This window comes from Rhynchophorus ferrugineus, unplaced genomic scaffold, assembly GCF_030347505.1.
Source record: "Rhynchophorus ferrugineus isolate W39M unplaced genomic scaffold, kcgeb_rfMv2 rfM10, whole genome shotgun sequence".
Lineage (NCBI taxonomy): Eukaryota > Metazoa > Arthropoda > Insecta > Coleoptera > Curculionidae > Rhynchophorus > Rhynchophorus ferrugineus.
Window position 1 is genome coordinate 30231443 of NW_027472589.1, and position 13794 is coordinate 30245236.

General features: G+C 34.2%; 1 protein-coding gene across 1 annotated transcript; it reads right to left on the reverse strand.

Moving 5' to 3' along the window:
- Nucleotides 1–561: 561 nt before the first annotated feature.
- Nucleotides 562–12425, reverse strand: LOC143203362 (3-hydroxyacyl-CoA dehydrogenase type-2). Its single transcript, XM_076415456.1, has 5 exons — nucleotides 12337–12425; nucleotides 12118–12276; nucleotides 8036–8200; nucleotides 7747–7984; nucleotides 562–968 (listed from the first exon to the last, which is right to left on the reverse strand). Exons 1-5 carry the CDS (start codon nucleotides 12346–12348, stop codon nucleotides 805–807), a joined length of 738 nt encoding a protein of 245 aa, XP_076271571.1. The 5' UTR covers nucleotides 12349–12425; the 3' UTR covers nucleotides 562–804.
- Nucleotides 12426–13794: the final 1369 nt, after the last annotated feature.

A 13794-nucleotide genomic window follows, 5' to 3' on the forward strand; every position in this document is an offset into this window, starting at 1 on the left:
TGAGTTAAAATTAACGTCGCTGATGTGATATATTTTCAAATAATCTTCGCTTGCGAGATCACACTGTATATTTACCATCGATCTTCACGCCAGTCTTCAGCGGATGCTTTTTGATTTTATTGTTTAAGGCGTCTTGTTCTCACACCTCCTAACAACTATATCACCTACATGCATACATATGCAGTGAGGGCAGGGTACATAGCTAATAGAAGTCAGTGGTGTAGAATAATTATACAATGTTAATCGAGGTATTCGTGAATATTGGAATTTATTGTTTCACTTCAAACTTAATTTTACGTTATATATATACATATATACATATATATATATATATATATATATATATATATATATATATATATATATGTAATTGTTAGTTATATCAATTGATTTAAATATTAACGAAAGCTATAAAAGTAGAAGACGTCCTCTGTGGAGCGTTTAAAGAAACTCAATAAGACAAAAATTCATTTATAATGTTTAGAATCCGTAAGTAATGAGTTTTAGTTCAGCTCGGCTTTGACATACAACAAAATTCTAATCTAAATAAAACAATTTGACAAAAATGTTATAAAATATAATTTGTTTTAACATTATAGTATCTCTAAAAACTACAGTTAATTATACATCAACAAAATTCTATCGCGTTACTTTGATTAAGAGATTGCTAAACAACAAAAAAGTCCTAAAATCTCTCAATATTTATTAACACGAAATAACAATTACATAATTAATCAATAAAAATATTAATTATGTATATCTTATAGTACAAAATATATTGTTGATTGTTTTAAAGCAACATCACTACAGACCATCTAGTTGGATTGTGGTACCATTGAGTGTAGTTGACTCAATCACCATCTTCACTAACTCGGCAAATCTTTTTGGATCATCCATTGACCGACCGTGATTTAAACTATTCCTTATATGTCCATTGACGGGTTTAACATTAACTTTATTAGGTGGTGCTAAAATTACATATGTATTAAATATGATATCATATTTAAGAACTTGGTCTGTAACTATGTCATTATATTAGGTGATTGTGTGTAGTCTGTCATCATTCATTCTTACAGTTATTGTAAAAATCTTTTAATCATTTTCTTACTTTAAGCATTTATTGACGTATATTGGTACAATATTCATTAATAAAAAGAGTTTTTCATCATTTTCTCAGTTCAGTTCCAACCTTCGTAGGGTGAAGACGTATTTTCAATACGGTCCAAGCTATAAAAAGATACCTTTCTTTAAAAAAACCCAGTATTTTATTACGGTTATTTAATTGAGTGTTAAAAACGCATAACAGATGCGGCTATCCGTCTCTCAGTGGACCTAAAGTGTAGTGAATACGTGTTTACGTGACCAGACAAAAGGACTGCATCTCATTTTTATTAGTGTTTAAAATAATTTCATCTTATTTTACAACAGTCCTTTTGAAATCCATTTATTGTATTTATAGTAAAAAACTAGTGCTAAAATAACGTAAGTGAAAAATGAAGTGCGTGAAATAAACAATGTATTTATTTTATTTTTTTTATCCTCTGGAAGTAAATTAAATAAAATATTAAAAATTAAAAAATGGCAAACAATAGCGATTCAACCAAATCACCTGCACACTTTGATATAAGATTAGAACAAACAGCAATAACGCAAACTCCACCATCAGAATGGACTACAGTCGTTAACAAAAAACGATTGAGAAGTCCAGAAGAAGAAATCGCGAGGAAACAAACAAGAATCAGTGACTATTGGTTGCAGAAACCGATAGAGACAAAAAACAGTTTTAGCAACCTGTCGGAAGAAATTGAAGAGAACATACAACCAAGCCCTGAAAAAGTTGTTCCCAAACCACCACCAATAACAGTCTATAAGGTAGGAATAATAAAAAACATCCATGATTTATTAAAAACCATTACTACGAACTACACAATTAAAACAGTGAGCTATGAAACAATTAAAATCCAATTGTTCGAAGCGGATCACTTTAAAGTTCTTATAAAAGAATTAGATGAAAGAAACACCCAATACCATACATTCAGGCCAAAATCCGAGAGAACATTTAAATTCGTATTAAAAGGATTACATCACGGGACGGACTTTAACACCATCAAGGTAGCACTAGCTGAAAAAGGCCACGAGGTCGTAAATATTCACAATATACGACATCACACGACAAAAAAACCTCTGCCTATGTTTTATATAGACATAAAACCTAATGGAAACAATAAGGCGGTGTATGAAATCACCAAATTGGAAAATAATATTATTAAATGCGAACCACCACATATAAAAAGAATTATACCACAATGCACAAGGTGTCAAGCGCACGGGCACACAAAGACTTACTGTCGCAAATCATATAGATGCGTAAAATGTGCAGGAGAACATAAGACAGGAGATTGTACTCGTAAAGTTCGCGATGAAAAAGTGAAATGTGTCAACTGTAACGGAAATCATCCAGCGAACTACAAGGGTTGCGCAGTTCACAAGCAACTACAGCAGAAACTCTATCCTGCCTTAAGGGAAAAAAGGCATCAACAAAAACAATCCACTACTACCAATCTACCACTACCCACCAGAACAAGTCAACCAGACATAACTTATGCCCAAATAGTTGAAAATGGTTCAGCACAAAAACGAGAGACAGTATCTCAACCTACTGAAACTAGCAACATCTCAAGATTAGAAAATATGATGGCCAAACTAATGGATCAAATGAGTACGATGCTTGGTCTACTCACAACCGTCGTAAGCAAACTTGCCTAATGCCTGAAACCAATAGCTACAAAATCGCCGTCTGGAATGCCAATGGGCTCCAACAACATGCCAGGGAACTAAAAATGTTCGTAATTGAACAAAATATTGACGTTATGATGGTTTCCGAAACACACTTTACGGACAAAAATTATTTGAAAGTTCCTAAATATAAGCTTTATCATACAAATCACCCTGATGATAAAGCACATGGAGGTACAGCCATAATAATTCGAGATGATATAAAGCATTTCGAAAAAGAAAAATTCCGCAAAGACTACCTGCAAGCCACCAGTATAACCATAGAGGAAGCCCATGGACCATTAACAATTTCTGCGATTTATTGCCCACCCAAACATAACAACAAGGCAGAACAATTTCAAGAATTCTTCCGTACGCTAGGTAATAGATTTATAGCAGGAGGAGATTATAATGCAAAACATTTAATGTGGGGTTCAAGAATAATAACCTCAAAAGGTAGAGAACTGCTCAAAGCCATAAGGATAGATAACTTACAACATATCTCTACTGGTGAACCAACATATTGGCCTTCAGACAGAATTAAAAAACCAGATACAATAGATTTCTGTATTACAAAAAATATTGATCCAAAAAAGTGTCAGGCAGAATCATGTTTCGACCTGTCTTCTGATCATTCACCAATAATAGTAACAATTTCTTCAAAAATTACCATCAAAGATAAACCCCCTTCTCTGTGCAATAATAGAACTAACTGGCCCTCATTTAGAGAAAACTTAGACCAAAATATCTCTCTAAACTTACCGTTACAAACTGAAATGGATATAGAAATAGCAGCAATAAATCTTACAAAAAATATACAGGAGGCAGCATATTCCGCGACTCCCAACATTGAAACATTTCCAAGAAAAAATACACATATATCATGTACAATACAGAAAAAGATAGCAGAAAAAAGAAAGTTACGACGAAATTGGCAACAGCAAAGGACTGAAGAGAATAAAAGAAAATTTAATAGGGCCATAAAAGAGCTGAGAGATCTAATCCAAATCGAACAGAACCAAGGCATTCAAGAATACCTAGAAAACTTGACATCAACTGAGGCTACAGACTATTCGTTGTGGAAAGCAACAAAAAAGCTTAGGAGATCCCAGCAGCATAACCCACCTATTAAAACAAGCGAAAATAATTGGGCGAGAAGCAATAAAGAGAAGGCCGACATTTTCTCAAAACACTTAAAAAATGTTTTTAAACCTTTCCAGTCTCAGCTACATAAAGATGACGAAAATAAAATTACTAGCTTTCTAGATTCGCCATTTCAAATGGATTTACCGCACGAGAAATTAACGGTCACAAAAGTTAAACATACAATAATGAGAGAGATTAATATTAAAAAAGCTCCTGGTTATGACTTAATTACTGGCAAAATTTTAAAAGAACTATCAGAAAAGGCTATAAAACTATTAACATATATATTTAATGCTATGCTACGAATTAATTACTTCCCTAGTATCTGGAAAGTAGCTAAAATATTAATGATACTTAAACCAGGAAAAATACCAGAAGATGTGACCTCCTACCGACCTATAAGTTTATTACCAATAATCTCGAAAGTTTTCGAGAAGTTATACATAAAAAAACTAAACTATATAATAGAAAAAAGAAAAATTATTCCAGAACATCAGTTTGGCTTTCGCAATAAGCATGGGACTATAGAACAAGTGCATAGACTTGTAAACCAAATAAACGCTGACCTAAATGCCAAAAGATATTGTTCGGCTGCTTTCCTAGACATATCTCAGGCTTTTGACAAAGTATGGCATACGGGCTTGCAGGTTAAACTAAAGAAACTTCTCCCTCATCCGGACTATCAGCTACTAAAATCGTATCTCACTGACAGACATTTTATTGTAAATCAAGGCGATGAACATACCGAATTAAATCCCATATATTCAGGAGTTCCGCAAGGTAGTGTACTGGGTCCAGTACTGTATCTTCTGTATACGGCTGATCTGCCCACCACAAAAATAACTACTGTGGCAACATATGCAGACGATACAGCAATCTTAGCATCCCATGAAGATCCAGTCACAGCATCAATAAACCTACAAACCCACCTGGAGCAAATACAATTATGGTTGAAGACATGGCGCATTAAAGCCAATGAATCAAAATCCACGCATATAACGTTTACCCTGCGTAGAAGAACATGTCCACCAGTAAATATCAATCATCGCCAACTCCCCCAAGCAGACCATGTTAAATATCTTGGTATGCATTTAGATCGACGCCTAACCTGGAAGAAGCACATACTCTCTAAACGGAAACAACTAGGACTAAAATTATATCAAATGTATTGGCTCATTGGGCGCAAATCCAAGTTATCATTAGATAACAAGGTATTGCTGTATGAGTCTATACTCAAGCCCATTTGGACATATGGAATTCAACTATGGGGTACCGCTAGCAAATCTAATATATCCATCATTCAACGGTTCCAAAATAAGGTGTTGCGTGCCATTGTTGATGCTCCGTACTATATTTCAAATAAAGTGATACAACGCGATATTCCTCTAGAACCTATAACGAGTGTAATCCAACGTGTTTGTGTGAAGTACTTCGAAAGAGTGTCAGTGCATCCCAATGTACTCGCTAATCAGCTAAATAAGCGACGTGATAGTGAAGTGCGTAGACTAAAACGTTTAACACCATCTGATCTGATTACTGGACATATGTAGAGTTTAGAATAAGCATTAGAATAAGACTAATTAATTAAGATAATATTTTATACAGAAGATTGCTTAATGAAGTGATTTTCTACATGCCATGTATATATAATATAAACAGAAGAAATACTTATTGCCAATAGGGCAGATTGTGGACTCACGAAGAGCAATAATAAAAAAAAAAAAAAATCATTTTCTAAATTTTTTTCGAAAGTATAGAAAGAATGATACTTCTTCAGCGTTTCTTCAGTATTTCAAAATCGTGTGCCAGTAAAGCAATGCTGTGCCTATCTAAATAAGTGGCAATCAGAAGATGCTAGGTATGGTGAGAACGCTGGGTGAGTGAGAACTTCCCATAGCATCTTTAATAGTTTATCCTTCACAACTTCTGCAACATATAGCCGACCGTTGCCATGCAGGAGGATAAGTTTATGCCTATAAGTCGTTATTGCTGGCAATTTCCTTTTGCAACAATATGTCACCCATCTGCAGTAACAGCGTAATAGTAGATCTCTTCTATGGTCACAGAAATCATCTATTTTTCCCTAGCAAGCAATAAAACCGGGATATTGAAAAGGTTCGAAATACTTTTTCAGTTAGTTTCTACCAAACGAAATAAAAGCCTATAGATCTATTACACTGCTGCCAGTAATACCTAAGTTTATTGAAAAACTCTTGTTGAAAAGAGTAAAACCGATCATAGACAGAAAAAAACTAATACCAACACACCAGTTTGGGTTTATTAACAAGCATTCAACAATTGACCAGGTCCACAGAATAACAGATGTCATTGAAAAAGCCTATAAAAGTAAAAAAGTATGTTCAGCTATATTCTTAGATGTAGCACAAGCCTTCGGTAAGCTTGCCTTGAAGGCCTCGTTCGTAAACTAGAGAAAATGTTACCAAAACAACAGACAAAGCTACTAAAATCGTACATTACAACCAGAATGTTTAGAGTTAAACAAGAAGAAGCTTACTCTATAATAAAAGGAGTTAAAGCAGGTATACCACAAGGAACACTACACTTGTGATGTAACACAAATACAGAATATTACGATGGCTACATTTGCTGATGATACTGCGATTAGAGCTGTCGGAGACAATGGCGAAGAAGCCACACGAAAATTACAACAGGCAAGTGACAATAATTGACTAAATAATTGGACACAAGCTTGGAAATTAAAAATTAACGAAAAAAAATCTGGGCATGTGCAGTTCACCTGCAATCAGACCGTATAAGCACCAATAATATTAAATAATACTATCATTCCATGTGGTAACAACGCTAAATATCTCGGAATGAATTTTGATGCAAAACTTCGCTGGAAGGAACATATAAAGAAGAAAAGGAAAGAAGTGGAATTGAAATATAGGAAAATATACTGGCTAATTGGAAGAAAATCACAATTATCAGTACATAATAAATTGCTATTATATAAGCAAATAGTGAAACCTATATGGATATACGGAGTTCAATTATGGGGATATTCTGCAAAGAGTAACATAAACAAAATGGATTTTTTTCAGAACAAAGTCCTGAGAAGTATAGTAGGCGCACCCAAATACTATAGGACTGATTATCTATATTGAGACCTTCAGATACCCACAATCAGTCAGGAAATCAAGAGAATTGCAAGGGGGCATGAGGAAAGACTCCAATCTTATGAGAATATTAAATTATTTTTGGATACTATAATAACTATATTAACTTTTGGATACTATGATAATTTTTGGATACCACCAGAGCAGGACACAGACTCAAAAGAATCAAACGATCTGATCTTGTGTAGTGTTGTATAAACAGGTGCCCTTGATAAAAAATACAACACTGATGTGTATAATATTATTTCATCAGAAACTGAGATAGGGCTGATAGGTCCTCCAGTTATATACCTAGATTTAAATCATCATAAAGACAAATTGTAGGTTAGTCGGAAACGACTAGTAACAATGTAATAATTAAACAATAATAAAAAGTTAATTTTTGTGGTAGCCACTTTCCCTCCGTTTACATAATTCCCTTCGCTTCTAAATTTTTTCGCCTTTTAACACTTTGGCCTTTTCCTTGCCATTGATATCAAAATTACCATTTTCAAACTGTCGAAACTAAAACCAACCATTTAGATATAACCAAACAGTATCATCATACGTTAATCGCTAATAGTAAATGACAAACTATGATTTTATTTACACAATCACAGTACGTAGAGAATATGATACTTCGGAATTTCAGCAATATATATTGCTGATCAAAATACATGCAAGCACCTAATGTATGAAATATTACCTGTGCTGATACAGACACACCGTATCCTTAAACCGTCCAGCTCTTGTGCTAATGCTTCAGTCATTCCTATAACAGCCGCTTTACTAGCTGCATAAGCACAGGTTCTTAGCGAGCACTCAACGGCAGCTGTGTTGGTCATGTTGATAATGATCCCTCTCCCACTTTTGATTTTGGGAGTGTTTTGCGCCAAGAGAGGTAGAGCCAGACGCAAAAGATTAAAAATACCAATGACATTCTCCTAGAAGTACTCTATTATCACTGAATATACTTATAAATTATGTAATATTACGTCAATGATATCGGTAAATAGTTTTAAGTCGTGGGGCTGGTTTTCTTTGGCGTCGAATATTTGACAGGTTTCGTAAGCATCAATACAGTTGATGATGCCGTGGAGTTTTCCGAATTTATCTTGAATTACTGCCAGTAAAGTTTTAACATCTGTCTCAGAGGCTATCTGTAAAACAACTGGATATTTTTATAATAATATTTTAAACATATAACAATGCTTAATAAAGTATTTGGTGAATTAAGATCAATTATGATGGATAAAATAATATGAACACGCTACTACCATAGTAGAAAAACATTTTTTCAAACACAATTCCCTTCAATGGTGGTACACTGCTTATAACGACACTCCAACTTTTCGATACCATTTTTGTAGTACGATTTTTAATTTGCTTCAAAATAGACCTCAGTTTCGGCGATCACCTCTTCATTCGACGAACATTTTTTTCCCGGGGAGCATTCTTTTGAGATCTGAGAACAGGAAATAGTCGCTGAAGGCCAGATCTGGAGAATACGGTGGATGAGGAAGCAATTCGAAGCCCAATTCATGGATTTTTGCTATCGTTTTGACTGACTTGTGAAACGGTGTATTGCCTTGGTGAAGCAGCACTTTCATTTTCTTCAAATGCGGCCGTTTTTCGGCGATTTCGTCCTTCAAACGGTCCAATAACGCTGTGTAATAGCCGCTGTCGATAGTCCTTCCTTTTTCAAGGTAGTCTATAAAAATTATTCCATTTACATCTCAAAATACAGACGCCATAAACTTGCCAGCCGACTGTTGCGTTTTCCCACATTTTGGAGCGGGTTCATCGTGTGCAGTCCATTCAGATGACAGTCGATTGGACTTCGGAGTGAAATGATGAGCCATGTTTCATCCATTGTCACATATCGATGCAAAAACTCGGGTTTATTACGCTTAATCATCTTCAAACACTGCTCCGAATCATCAACTCGTCGTTGTTTTTGGTCAAAAATGAGCTCGCGCAGCACTCACAGTGCACAGCGCTATCTCATTCCCAAGTGCTATTCTATGTCTGCTATTTCATTCAATTTCAATTTACGGTCATTCAAAATCATTTTGTGGATTTTTTTAATGTTTTCGTCGGTAACAACCTCTTTTGGACGTCCACTGCTCATTTCACCACATCTAAACTTAGCATACCAATCTTTGATGGTTGATTTTCATGGTCCGGAAACTCATAAAGCCAAGTTTTTGCTTCAACTGTATTTTTTCCCTTCAAAAAGCAATATCGCGAAGTTCCTTTTTATCCATTTTTTTCACAATAACAAAAATTGTTTCATAAAGTAATGATCCCACAGCTGTCAAATTTATACACGCATCCTTTGAGGGTTAGGGCTCAACACAACATATGGATTTAACTCTAGTAGCGCCATCTATGTATCAGGCCGAGGACTCTTCAATTGACCTGTTATATACACAATATTTATTTATCAATATGGTGCTGAATCACCATTTGCTTTTAAAGCTGCTGCAATTTTTCGCACAATAGCTTCGTAGACTGTTTGAATAGCTTCTAACGGAATGTGTTCCCATTATGATGAAGATGGAAATCGACTCCTCAATCTATGTTCCTACTAGCGATAACGGTTCAATTATGTTGAGGTTCGGCTAGCACTATCTAACCAGAGGAGATGTTTGATGATATTCTGAAGTCCCTCAAACCAACAATGTATGTGTGTGGGTGTATCATAATCTTGGAATATGACAGTGCTTGCCATCAATATGGTAGTCATAGTAAGAACTTCTTCATTGAGGATATCGAGATATTATTTAGGCTAGTCATGTGGATGAGGGGATCAGCTGGATATAAACTAAATGAGCTGAATTAACCATGATATTACCGTTCGAATCACAGCAGAATCTCCTTCATGTTCAACTATGGGAAGCAGGCGGTGCTGATTGTAGGATTCTTTTGGGGTTCTCCGTACATAAACTCGACCGTTTGTAGAAAACAATGTAAACCAAACATTCTTCCAATCATCGAGTATCTGGGTTTTATGATCATTGTACCAGTTCTTTCGCGGCTTCGTATTGGCTTCTATTATAAAGGCTTGATTACTGCTGTCACTTTCGCCGCAGGTATTTTATGTTGTCTGGGAACGATCCTTTTTAATGTTCGCCGGTCTTCGCCAGTTAACTTTGAGCTTCTCCTACTTTTCCTCTTCGTCAATGATGTTTTCCCATGTTTTGTAGATGCTGTCATTAATGTGAATACTGTCGCGTGTCAAACAATATCTGAGAGTCATAGATAAATAGAGATTTAACTTTATAGGAATTTTTGGGGAAATGTTTCGCAACGTCCAACATCTAGAAGTCGCTACTTTCAACTTATTACTTGCTTTAATCGCTACGCTATAAGCTCTGACGGGATCTGATTGGTTCACTTCGTTTCTATGGTACGTTTTTTGTTTATTTATTTTGAGCGCCATTTTCAGTATGACTGACATAAGGGATAGTGCGTTTAGAGATTCAATTATTAGTTCATTAGTATATATTAGTCGGCGGTACAAAAAGTAAAGTGAATTATCGATCTAGGAAGTGTTGTGTACCTGAATGCACAGATAGTAAAAAAATGCAGAATCGTTTTCGTTCGAAGAACTATTCGGCTGTCGTTAAAAAATGGTTGATAATGTTAAAAATACCAAACCGATTGGATTAAGCATCAAATAAATGATCGTGCTATCCCCTTCCGAAAGAAGCTATGCAAATGGCTATATACTTTTCTTCTTGGATCAATAGTTGCAGCTCCAATAAAATAATAGCTCCTGAATGCAAATCTATTAAGAGAGGATTCACCGATATACACGAGGAATTTTGGTGTAAAATGTATTGCTCAAGTAAGAACAAATATGTTAAAGTGTCATCAATTTAATAACTACCTTGAGGGGTTCATTTCATTAAAGAAAAATAAAGTGTAGTTGGCTTAATGCTACTTAACCAAAATAGTTTTTTCTCATTGGCCTTTAGGAAATTTTTAAGAGGATGAACATGAAGGCTATTTAAATACTTTACATTCTATACTAATGGTGGATGACTCTATAAGATTCATAACATTCTATAACATTCTTCCAGATGCTCATATATGAATAAACGAGTCAAGGCAATATCTTGTGCCCCAGAAAATTGTTTTATTACACTGTCAGTAGGTCTCTTTAGTTTAAACCCTTTTATTTTATCCCGCGATATTGCCACGTCGATATTATAACATATTTTTGTGAAATATATTTAAAAAATGTAAATTTAAAACTTTTTAATTGTACACTACATAATGATTTTCCAGATAAAATATTACGAATAGTAAGAAGTACTATATACTTTTGGGTAAACCCATAATATGTTATCTCTAATAGGTTAAATTGATGGCACTAAACAAATATAGAAAAGGGAAAAGCCTGAACAAGTAATTTTGTTTTGTTCCAAAGTTCTTTGTTTATGATTTTCTATATATAATATTTATATTTTATGGATATATTTATTTTTACAGATTATATTTACTTCATTCTCGTTGAATTAATAAATTTATATCAGAAATTAAATTGTTTTTGGCAGCCACGTGCCTTACTTGCGTGGCAAACATTAGCAAAGAACCAATCAAATATCTTCACAGCGAAATGTTTTTTACAGATGCCTATAATGTAGATATAAAATGGCCAATCAATTTACTTGAATAGCCGATATAACCCCATCTGGATGTTGGGCTAAGCAATATTTTTCTCCAGAGATCCCTATTGAGTTGACTCTCTATTACTCTATGCCGAGAGTTGACGTATTTCACCGATCCAGTAACATATTTTAACCGTCGCAGAACAGAGCCTATAATGAGCAATACCTACACGTGGCATAGCATTACACGGAAGCAGTGTTGCCAACGCAACAAGATGTACTAACATATTATGAATGGTGTTGATATAATTTTGTCTACCCCCTGTATTTGTAATAAACTAACATTTAAGTTAAGGCTAATTATATTAATTCACTTTAATTTATTCTTATTATTATGGAAACTATTTAACTTTTTAACCGAAACAGTTAAACAATCGACAATAAATAACTAAACGTACGTTTATAGGTAAAAATATTGACTTGTCATCACCATAAATCTGAAGATCTCTCGTCGGTAAATCACATATCACAACACTGGCGCCTTCCTCCAGTAATTTCTTAACCGTGGCTTTACCGAACTCATCAGAGGCACCTCCCGTTACAACAAATACAGAGCCCTAAAAGGTAATTAGTTCAAATTCCATTTTCCAGACTCCGAAATTAAAAATAAATATTACCTTGAGTAACATTGTGTTATTACTGTCGTCTTCGTTCGAATCACTGTCGGGATACCAAACATAATCTGTTCAAATAATGCATCCGATATGATAAGATAACGGTAATACGAGTCGGTTTAGATGTTATTTTGTATTATTCAAGAAATTTTAACAATAATCTTGATAAACTATGCAAGTTTTATTTAATTTTTATATAATATTGGGCTTATAAATTGTTTTAAAGAACCTTTTTTAATTTAAATATTTAGTGTGAAAATTCGGTACAATGTATTTTATTTTCCATCGATAGCCGTTATTCTTTACCATTTTTCAGGCCATTTACGGATTCTGTGTCGAAAGAACGATGTATCTTTAGAGGCTATCCACGAATCGACTAATGTCTTGGTATATTCATAAAAAGTGAAGCGCTATTATGTGAAAACAAGTAGTAATCAGAAGTTGCAAGGTCTGATGAATACGGCGGATGGGGGACTGCTTGTCATTTTAATGTTTCCAAGTCTGTTTTTACCGATTTTTCAATATGTGATCCAACATTGTGATGCTGAAGAATAACATTTTTTGTGTTGTATACCAAGTGTGCTGGTTATATGTTATTATTTTCCTCCTAATATATAACACACGTTAAAAAATAATGTACTGGTTACTTGGACGACAATCGAAATTAACACTTCAAAATAAACTATTAAATTACAGGCAAATCTTGAAGCCAGTTGCCATAAGGCTGCATAAAAAATCTAATACTAACTAGAACAATATTCTTCCCAGCATCGTTAATCTTTCATGGTAGATTAGAAATGAGGATATACACGAATATCTAAGGGTACTAACGGTCTGCCAAGTTTAAGGAGACAAAATTCTTTGAACTAATATAGTTAAATTATGAGTGAAAACTATGCCGTATTTTGAAACTATGTAGAGTGCACAACCAATAGGACTATATCCACTACATAGTCATTGAGCTATACGAAGGAAAAAATACTGGATAGTTGTAGTTAATAACTTGTAATATGGGTAATATTAGCATGCTTTTAAATAATATATATATATATATATATATATATAGGGATGTTTTCTATAGACCGAGAAGAGTACTTCCTTATTATCAATATAACAACACTTTCTTTTCCCTTATTCAGAGTTCAGAGTATATTCAATTTTTCCCAGCATAAGTAAATGATTTGCAATTGTTCAAATTTGCTTACACTTCCACTAGACCTGACGTAAATCCACAATCAGTATAGTATTTCGTACAAGTCCCAAGTTGACAAAAATATTTTTAGAAATTCAGAACATCCTAATTCTTCTCAGGCACTGAAATGTTATGAAAATGATGTTCTTCATAAAGCATTCAGCAAATGATTTCAAAATTCAGTTTATTTCTCAGGTTTAGCTTTATTATGCTTGATCACCTACAAACATTGCTCCGGATCATCAACTCGTCGTTGTTTTTGGTCAAAA

Bases quoted from the DNA above. Each gene is read 5' to 3' on its own strand.
- LOC143203362 (XM_076415456.1), bottom strand. The intron at 7,985-8,035 runs GTAATATTACAT...GAGTACTTCTAG, and splicing joins TATTTACCGATATCATTGAC to GAGAATGTCATTGGTATTTT. The intron at 969-7,746 runs GTAATATTTCAT...ATGTAATTTTAG, and splicing joins GTGTGTCTGTATCAGCACAG to CACCACCTAATAAAGTTAAT.